The sequence below is a fragment of the Erigeron canadensis genome, chromosome 7 (assembly GCF_010389155.1).
Source record: "Erigeron canadensis isolate Cc75 chromosome 7, C_canadensis_v1, whole genome shotgun sequence".
NCBI classification, from domain to species: domain Eukaryota; kingdom Viridiplantae; phylum Streptophyta; class Magnoliopsida; order Asterales; family Asteraceae; genus Erigeron; species Erigeron canadensis.
This window is the reverse complement of record NC_057767.1, coordinates 12117498-12128363: the sequence shown is the minus strand read 5'-3', so window position 1 is coordinate 12128363 and position 10866 is coordinate 12117498. Positions and strand designations below refer to the sequence as shown.

Below are 10866 nucleotides of genomic sequence, written 5' to 3'. Positions count from 1 at the left end.
AGCCATGATTCGTGCCTTCATTTCATCTTCGGTCAGACGAGGTCGGTGGACATTCTTTTTTGATGAGGATGAGGATGCCATTTAGTTAGAAAGAATGCGTTTTATAGAATGATGAAAATATATGATGAAAATGCAACTGAATTGAGATCTGTATCTGTCTTTGTATTTATAGAGTGACAATACAACTAGCCGTTCAGGGACTAGAAGTGTAAATGTAGATATTTTGAATTTTGAACGTTAGAGGAGCGTCTTGTAGTTCTCTTTAAATAGTGGGTCCTTCATCTGGAACATTATCTCAAACACAAACTTTTAACCATCTGAAAATGTCTTCTTCATCAAATAAAATGACGGTTGATCAAGTGCATGAGGGTATCATGGATGATATCCTCGACCACCAAAGCGTCAAAGAGGAACTTCTTGTTGTTATGCGAAAACTTAACGAGAAGAAACAATGGTGTTGAGAAGAAATCGATTACATACAAACCGGGTATTGTACTGATCTTGAGGGCCAATACTTTACTTATTTGCAGGGGAAGATCGATAAGATTACAATTGCCGTTGAAGAAATTGCTTTTGCAGTAATGACTTTGGACCATCTGATCATATGGGCAAAAGCAATGAATAATTTCCGTTCTTGAATTGTTCCGAAATTGTTTCTGTTGTATGTTTCCCTTTATGAATAATAAGTTTGTAATGTTTTTAACTTTTGAATAAATTTCCGTTGTTATTAAATAGCCAAGTAGACATCCTTTATTAAAATACTTAAAGACATTACATACTAAAATAGACTTAATTAATATACTAAAACACACTTGCTAATTCAACACAATTAAAAACCAACTACGATAAGCTCTCTCAAGCGTGCTCGTAGCAGAAACGCTTCCTAAACTCCTCACAGTACTTCTGATGCACCATTTCATTCAACAACTCATCAGAGACATTCCCCTCTGCATTCAATCTTATACATATTGCCTCAAAGTGCTTACAGGTGTGAATAATTTTCGTAAAATGACATTGTAGTTGATGTTTGCGCTGTGGAACTCCAGTCGTGTCCATGTTGAACATTTCATTGATGTCGTGCCACATGGTTGAATTTGGAGTTGGGTTAGCCATTTCACGCCTGGCAATCCAACACCTTGTCAACAAAACATCATCTTCTTCAGTCCACCGATGATGCGTCATTTGAACGAAATGATTTGATAAAGAAATAAAGGATTTGAGATAATATTGTTAGAAAGTATGTGTATGTATATATAGAGGTTGGGAAAGTATATATAGAGGTTGACAAAGGATTTGAAAAAAAGGTCACTTGATAAGCTCTCAACGTTCGGATTTCATAAGAAACAAAAAAAATACGGTCACTTGATACGCTCCCAACGGTCAGTAGCCAAAAAAAGAAAGTATGTGTTTGTAGTGTGTTTTTAAATTTAATGAAAGTTAAAGGTTTATTTAGTAAATATTTTGTAGCCACAAAATTGACAAGTTTTACACTACACCACTATAATTGGCAAGGATTTGGCTAGTTTTTGGCTTGTCCAAGTGTCACCTTATCATTGGTTAGTTTCTTGCCAATTTTGCCAATTTAGTGGCACTACACCTCTTCCCCTAAGTTGAAGGATCTCGGTTATAATCATATTTGAATCAAGATTTTTATTTACGGTTTTGCTAAACAAAACCTTATTATTTTCGTTAAATTGCATTAAATGATATAAAAAATACTTACAATTTTTGTACCAGTGAGGCTCAATTAACATTTCCTTAGTAATTTTAATATATGGATTAAGATATCATTTAACTTGAAAAGTTATACTCCGTACATTTTAAAAGACATGTATACTAACTTTTGTAATAAAAACCAAAAAACATAATTCTTTACTTACTTTCCCCGTTGATTTAGCAAAAGATTTCCATTGTTATAAGACCTGTTAAACCCCACAATTTTCTCACTCTTCCGCAAACCTCGCTCTGATTTCTAGTGAGAGAAAAATGAAAATTAAGAAAAAAAACAGCAATATGTGTCTCTGACATTTAATGCTCTTTAATCAGTTCACACATACACACACACATATATATACAAGGCAAAAATCAATCAATATATAGTTTCCCATTTTCTAAACCAAAAACCAAGAATGACCCATTTTAGTATGACTTGAATCTTGATCTGGGTCAGTCTCAAAATCTCAAATTTCCAACTTTTTTTTCTTCTTCTTTTTCATCATGGGTTGTATGTCATCAAAACAAGCAGTTTCTGTAACGCCGGCGGTTGATCATTCCGGATGTTTCCGGGATAATGCGGTGGTTGGTTCTGGCCGGAATGATGTGGTGGTGGAAATTAAAAATAATAATAAGAAGAAGAATAAAAGGAGTGAGTCAGGGGTGAGTTTGAGTGGGAATGGGAGTGAGTTGGGTGAGTCAGGGAGAGCGAGTTCAACAAATGGTGGTGGTAGTGAGTCAGTGAGTTTTAGGCTGGGGAATATGCAAAAGTATGTTGTGGCAGAACAAGTTGCTGCTGGTTGGCCAGCTTGGTTAAGTGCTGTTGCTGGTCAAGCTATTCATGGTTGGGTTCCACTTAGAGCTGAATCATTTGAGAAGTTAGAAAAGGTTCATTTTTTTTTTTCACACACTAACATATTTTTAAATTTTCAATTTCACAAATATCTGATCCAAATTAACGCGTTTTTACAAATTGTCCATCATGTAACCAAATCCCAAAACTTAGTTGATGGTTCATGTCATTTAGACTAAAACATATATGTGTTTTTATGTCTCACTATTTTTGGTGTTTGATGAATTGTGAATATGTAATTCTATTTTGATTTAACTATCTCTAAAGATTGTCATTTTTGAAAAATCTGATTATCTGATTATTGTGACTTTAAAATCGTAATTAGAATGATAGTTGTTAATTTTACAATTTTTATAAACAATTTAAATTATTTGATAAGAAATGATAAAGCTACTAAAAAGTAGAACACTTTACAAAACATTTTTTACAGAATGATGATGTAACATAGTAATACGGTGAAGAGAAAAGCCAAATAAAGTTATACTGAACACATTATTATGTAACGACTTTTTGTAGAAAGTTTAAAGTGTATCATTACTTTTAGCCTTTTAGGAATTGTATTGGTTGAGTTTGGACTTTGGAATATTAGTTTTTTAATGTGAAATGACCTATTTATCCCTTATATTAAACTCACCTGATAGAACTTTCTTTCCATTTCAATAAAACCATGTATACTACTTACTCAACCTAACATATTTTTGTCATTTTACTAGTTAATCTTATATTCTTATACATTGTAAAATTTTGCCAAATGATTAGAGATTTAGCAAGTATAAGTTTAAAATAGCAGAAGCACATTATTAGTTGTCAGTATTATGTAAGCAACCCTTAATTTTCATAACTGTATATGATATCTGTGACTATGTGAGTAATTAAGGACAACATTGTCTGTTGCTCTTTGGTGATATTTATATTAAATGTTGTTGAATAGGTTGGACAAGGTACATACAGTAGTGTTTTCCGTGCTCGTGAGCTAGAAACTGGCAGGATAGTTGCCCTAAAGAAGGTTCGTTTTGACAATTTTGAACCTGAAAGCGTTCGCTTTATGGCTAGAGAAATAGTGATCCTCCGTAGTCTTGACCATCCAAATGTTATGAAACTCGACGGTATCATAACTTCCAGGTTATCCTGCAGCATATATTTAGTCTTTGAGTACATGGAACATGATATTTCCGGTCTTCTATCTTGCCCCGATATCAAATTCACTGAATCTCAGGTTCGGCGCCACAGGCTCACGTATTACCTTATAAAGAATTTGGAATTGGTAAAGTAAAATGTTTTCTTTTTTTTTTCTGCATTGCCGAACAGATTAAATGTTTCATGAAGCAATTGCTATCTGGCCTTGAGCATTGTCATTCCCGTGGGGTAATGCATCGAGACATTAAAGGGGCGAATCTTTTGGTAAATAATGAAGGAATTATGAAAATTGGTGATTTTGGGTTGGCAAATTTTTGTAATCCTTTGGGTGAAAAGAAACAACCGTTGACAAGCAGAGTTGTGACTTTATGGTACCGGCCACCTGAACTTTTATTGGGTTCAACAGATTATGAAGCTTCTGTGGATTTATGGAGCATTGGGTGTGTATTTGCCGAGCTTCTTCTTGGTACACCTATTCTTCAGGGAAGAACTGAGGTACTAGCTTCATTTGACTTTTAAAAGTCAAACTAACTACTTCTTAACTTCAAAGCTAACTGCCACAATATAGTTTAATATGAAAAGGATGATATTAAGAGTAAGATAACATATATAGATGTTGATCATCTAAAATCATCATTGCTATATGAAATCAATGTGTGAATGACACTTTTGAGCTCAGAAAGTTTTATGTTTCACTTTCAACAAAGTCTATATTGTATTTGTAGAAAACATTTTTAAGTTTATTCTTTTCGACAGGTGGAACAATTGCACAAAATCTTTAAGCTTTGTGGATCACCACCGGAAGATTATTGGAAAAAGTCAAAACTTCCACATGCTACATTGTTTAAACCACAAAATCGGTACGAAAGTTGTTTATGGGAGACCTTTAAGGACATGCCAAAATGTGCCGTGGAACTTATTGAAACATTGTTATCAGTGGAACCATATAAGCGTGGGACTGCCTCTTCTGCCCTTGCATCTGAGGTACCATTGAAAACTTTTTGTCAAGTTGTAATTTTTTAAGTTTGAAAGTCAAATGACGTAGCTTCAACTTTTAAAACTTATAGGAGTTTGTTTGTAACCCTTCATTGAAAGTTACGACGAATACATTAATATTACGAGAATTAGTGGAAGACAGAATTAGAACTGGTGTGAAGAATGTAAGAACATAGAATTAGAAGATACAGATTTGACATTAGAAAGTCAAATTTTACTGAAAAAGAAAGTCTAGAAAAATCTTAACAATATGCACATTCTTGCTGCGTGCTAATACCTATTCTGATCAAAAGTTCTCCTTGATACAAATACAGTATTTCAAGGCGAAGCCGTATGCCTGTGATCCATCAAGTTTACCAAAATACCCTCCAAACAAAGAGATCGATGCAAAACATCGTGAAGACTCAAAAAGGTAACATTTTGTCATTTCTAATCAGGCATACTTAGAGGCGGTAGTTTTAATCCATGTACATGAAAATGGGTGATGTTGCTCTCTAAAGTTAAAGATAGTTGAAGTCCCTGATGTGGTATGCAAAGCTTTTCAACCTTTTAAATCAGTTTATTAAAACAGATTAGATTATATTTAGATAATGTAGTCGTTGAAATCATATTTAGCACATTAGCTATGTATCAAAAGAAGGAAAAAAACAGAAGGATAAGATATTGGCTAGTTTACGCAAACCTGCCTGTATTAGATAAATACTTGTTTTGACCCATGACCCAACCCAAGGACATGCTCAGTCGCAACATTTAGGTATATGTCTTGAACTTGTCAAATGGCCATATAAATTCGGGTTCTGATCACATCGTGTACAAGATATCGTGACTCTAAATAGATTCTTCACAAGTCTAATCTTGATTCTAATTTGTTATTTTGTTGGGTGTGTGACATAATGTCATAAACTGAAATTAGAAAATAACCATTTCATATTAAATCTAGTAATGGTTAACTGACAAACGGTTCTTTGTATTTCTAGTAAAAAGCCGGTTGGAAGACACCGTGGACCCGAAGTCTCAAGAAGATTAGCCAGAAAACAAAATGGCCAGACTAAACTGGCTCCCGAAGAGGTTTATCTCTATACCTGCACAATCCTTATACTCTCTTTTTTGTCGTGCATCTAGTCTTATTAATGAACTATAAACATTTTCACAGAGTTTACTAGTTAAAAGTCAAAATCAAACCCGGCGTAAAGTCAATGGAAATAGTTTAGATCAAAAGAAAGAAGAGATAATCTTAGGTTTTGAGCTACGTAAACGGTCTTTGAACACAACGGATGACGGTTCACACACAAAGCATGCATCTCAAGGAGACATTCCATATTCTGGGCCGTTACAAGTACCCGGTTCAAGTGGTTTTGCATGGGCGAGAAGGCGATTAGATGATTCTTTGTCTATAAGATCACAGAGCCGGTCTAGTTCAAGAAGCCTGATTTCTGAACCTTCTGGCACTTTACAGTTGAGAAACTATGAATCCAAGTGTAATGAAAATGTTGACCGTAGTGATTCAAGAGGTCGTGAGTCATATGGGAAGGGATCAAACGGACTTGTTATTAAGAATTGGCTCCAGTTAGATCGACCCGATTCATATGATGCAGGGTCTGATGGATTTGTCAAAAAAATCAATATGGTAAGCCCATATTGGGTAAATTCTGAATATTCAACATTTTCATTTCATTAATATGTGGGATGTAATTTTAAAGTGTTTGAATGTTGTGTCGAGACAGATGTATCAAGATCAAGAAGAGAAGGTCGAGTTTTCAGGACCCTTGTTATCTCAACCAAACCGAATTGATGAACTGTTAGAGAGACATGAGCGCCAGATACGCCAAGCAGTTAGAAGATCATGGTTCCAAAGAGGTAGAAAACTCATATAGTTGCATGCATTATTACCAATTTTGATTCTCTTGGCTTGATTAGTAATTGTTAGAGTTGCGTATAAATGAATTGATCCGGTTATCGTATTATGTATTATCACCAACGGCCCAAATTGGTAACATACACAAATTAGCCATAACACAAACGTGTTCAAAGAAATGTTGGGATAAAGTCAACATTTCTTGGTCAACTCATCCTGTTTTTGACTGGAACCAAAAAGCCGTCTGTTTTGAAAAATTACCCATCTCATCCATTTTGCCGCCTATAAAGCGAGCAATTCCACAGTAACAGTTGCAATAAAGAACATGTTTCTAACATAATATTTTAGTGGCTTAGCGATATATTGCATTACAAGTCGTTTTCAGATAAAAAATGATATATTTTAGATAAGAATATTTCCATCCTCATGCCATCTTATTCCTACATGAAAGTCAAAATAACTGTCAAATGCTTGACTTTTTCTGGGTAGCCTGAATAAGGATTCCTCTCCCTTTATTGTCATCTCATTCAACCAACTAAACTTGTGTTTAGGTGAACATCTTAAATTGAACTTCGTATCTAACTGTAATCTTGTTTGTGCAGGAAAAAAAGTCAGCTAGAGTATCAGATATGTTACATGACACGATAACTCAAGAAAAAGGACTAGTTGAAGTTGCAAATGACACGAAAACCTGAATCCTTAGAGGATGCCTAAGGAACCAAAAACGCTACCTGTTTGTGGGCAAGTAAACTTTATGGGTTGTTTAGCATGGCTAAATGGAGTTCATGAATGCAAGTAATCAAGAGAGTATGTGGCTAAACGGGTCCGACCCTTGGTGGCCATGAAATAATTTTTTTGAGTTATGTTTTATTTTAATTTTTTGCTGGCATTTAATGTAGCTTCACATCACATCTATACCAATATATCCCTAGTCCCCTACCAATCTTTTGCTCAACATAATACAGTATGTATAGGTTATATATATTTAATTTAACTTATGGTTGAAAAAAGGTATTGTGTAACAAGGGGTGAAAAAGGAATCCATCAACCATGGAATTGAACCAAATGACATCAAAATAGATGGTTTGAGAGTTATGATATTTCAGTTTTTGGTCTTTTGTTTGTTGTATGTATATATAATATGTTATGTTATTTATGTATTTTGTAATTCATATATCGTAATAGTCAATGAATTTTGAGGGGAAATGGGTCGAGTCGAGTCCAAAAAATGCTCAAGTTTGAGTCGAAGAAGAAACACGTTTGGATCATAGCGAGTGCCCTTAAATCCTCACCCAGCATTTTTTACGGATTAGTGAAAAATTTGAATTCTTTCTGGATATCTACAAAGCAAAAAAGTGTAAACAACGCAGTCGTATGAAGGCATGATTTGTTGAACTATACACAATGGTTGTACGGCAATCAAAATTTTGAAACATATTTAATTACTAATAAAACTCAAAAGCATCAACAAGTTCACCAGATTAACAACCTAGTAATAATCCAAAGTGACACGAAAATAGAACATAATCTGAACAATTATTGAAACATATTTAGATGAATAGATGATTGACGACTTTAATAATTACAAAGCATCCAGTTTTTATTTTTTGTTTTTTTAAACGGTTAGAAGTAGCTATATTTAAAAGTAGCTATATTTTTTTTTTAAGTAGCTCTAGCAAGATGTGAGAGTACAAAGATTGGGGCGAAAGTAGTTATATTTGACAAACCGGGGCCATATATGAGCACACATAGTCGTTAAACTCTTACGAGTCATGAATGACTCTTACGAGTAGAGTCGATTTAGACCGAAAACGAGCCGACTCGTTGGGTGACTCTTTTTGCTCCTGACTCTTGGCGTGCATTTGAAACGAGTCACTACGAGTCACAAATTTATGCTTATTGTAGTTTGATAATATAGTTAAATATCATATATCATCTTTATGGTTAGATTATTCTGTATGTTATATATGTATTATTACTTCTTTTAGTATGTATTTGGAGATAAACGGTAAATGTATGACTTAAAAGTATCGAATATGTAATATTTTGGTAATGTATTAAGATAATTAACTTATATTTTGTTTATAAACACATCACATATATATAAATTATACAATATTATGTAGTATATACAAACATACGAACTCTTACAAGTCGAGTCATGTTTCGAGTCACGAGTCAAAATAAGATTTTCAATTCGAGTTAAAAGTTACGAGTCGTGCAAGCACATACCTTCTTTGTTGATCACGAAAGAAAAAATAATGCTGCTTTACGAAACTTAGATAAAAATTGAATATATATTAATAAAAGCAACTAATAAACAAAAATTGAGTCAGAGGAGTTTGTTTTGGACGCTTCCGTATAAGGAAAAAATCTATAAAAATAAATAACTTTTTTACTTAAATTTATAATAAGGAACCTATTCAAGTTTCTAAATTTTCTCAATAAAAATAATGTTGTTAGTTTTTGTCAACAATCACCCTAAACCCATGTGGACATCTCATGTGGGATTGGATGAGAGTATATATTTTGCCTTTTAACCTCATACTCCTTCCCCAAAATTACTCAATATCCATTTAAAAAAATTTGAGGATATGTTTTTAAAGTAACTTGAGATTTTTTTTTTGGAAGGATGAAGCCTTCGAGTATTGCATCCAACTCTTAGTTAAATCAAATTACTATAAATCTATACATAATCAATCAAGATAGCCAAAAAGTATATGTCAAGTTAGTAAAGAAAAAGATGTAAATGAACAACTACGACCACCATGACCATCTCTGGCATAATGACCCGATTGCTCTCCCTTTATTTTTATTCCACTATTTTTATACCTATCATTGATCTATGATCATTCATTTCACTATTAACAACAATCAATATAGAGAAAACAAAGATTCATGATGATGGCAGACTGGCAGAGTGATGCTCATATTTTTAGGGCTTGATTTGATGGCACGGTGATGTTGGTGGTAGGACCTCATGGAGGATTTGAGAATGGCAGTGAGTCTGAGAGGTGGAGTGATGGATTTGTTGTTGTTAATGATGGTTGTAATATGATTAGACGCGGTAGTGGTTGTGGTTAACTGTTGTGGTGGCGTGTGAGATTTTTCGGTTAGGCTAACCGGTGGTTGTGGCTAGATTCACAACGTTAATAGGCTAATTCCAAAAGGACATTCGCTAAAGAAATTAAGCTCCTAGCTGGTCGGGTTTTTTTTTCTTTTTTTTTTTTAACAATAAGCTAGTCGTTTAATAGACATACTAATTTTGCTTGCGACATGTTTTTGTTGTATTATTTTTATTGGCTATTCATTAAATAATTTATTTATCTAATCTATAAGACTATAAATATCTGAGTTAATAAAGCAGGTTTGATAAGTTATTTGTTTTCAGGAGATTATAAACGTTTTTTATACGCGATCACATAGTCAAACGATATTGTCTAAGGTTCTGTTTGTTTTTGAAGACAAAAACTGTTTGCAATCTGATTTCATCTGATTTCATGTCTGCAACTGAAGATGTGGTCTGAAGATCTGTAAGCTGAAAATATAATACTGTTTGTTTTATAAACTGGTTAGTGTCTGCATAAACCGAAAATATATAACTATCAAACTTAAATAACTAGATAGAATACTAGAAGTCATTTAACATTCAAGTTATATCAAAAATACAATAAAAGCACAAAATAACAACTACCAAAAAAAGAAGCAAAATACACTCAAAGTACATTGTTTTGCATTAATTCTTGGGCTATTTGATCTCGAAGTTGACTCATGAATTCACGATCTGCTGAACTTCCATGTCGTGCTACCTCGTCTTCTCCATCTTCACCACCATCTTCTTCTTCTCTATTTTGAAGGCTTACATTTGGGCGATCATATTCATCAAAAAGCTCATCACTTGAACACTCTTTCCTTAAAAAATTGTGAAGCGCAAAACATGCAATCGTGACATTTCGTTGTGTAACCAACGAAAAGGGGGCAATGTTCTTTAATATTGGAAAACGTTTTTTTAATACACCATAAGCATGTTCAATAACATTTCTAAGTTTTGCATGTGCATGGTTGAATCTTTCTTTATCGGTCAATGCACGCCTCCGGTGAAAATCTCCAAGCCAATACCTCACATTTCGATATGGTGCCATAAATCCTCGAGTGTGTGCATAGGCAGCATCACATAGATAATATTTATCTAAAAAGAATAATACGACCATCAATCTTCAATTTATTTAATATAATAACTAAAGTTCAAATCATAACTATATACCTGGAGGAGGAAGTGGAAACGGTGCATTAGAATTTGATAAAGATTCAG

The 10866-nt window shown here is 33.7% G+C and overlaps 1 protein-coding gene across 1 annotated transcript; it reads left to right on the top strand.

The window, feature by feature from the left end:
* The first annotated feature begins 1950 nt into the window (after positions 1-1950).
* On the top strand, positions 1951-7669 carry LOC122607962 (protein IMPAIRED IN BABA-INDUCED STERILITY 1-like). Its single transcript, XM_043781045.1, has 9 exons — positions 1951-2601; positions 3498-3782; positions 3875-4198; positions 4460-4687; positions 5014-5111; positions 5677-5767; positions 5853-6326; positions 6424-6556; positions 7157-7669. The coding sequence occupies exons 1-9, from the start codon at positions 2218-2220 to the stop codon at positions 7171-7173; spliced, it is 2034 nt and encodes a 677-aa protein (XP_043636980.1). The 5' UTR covers positions 1951-2217; the 3' UTR covers positions 7174-7669.
* The last annotated feature ends 3197 nt before the right edge of the window (positions 7670-10866 follow it).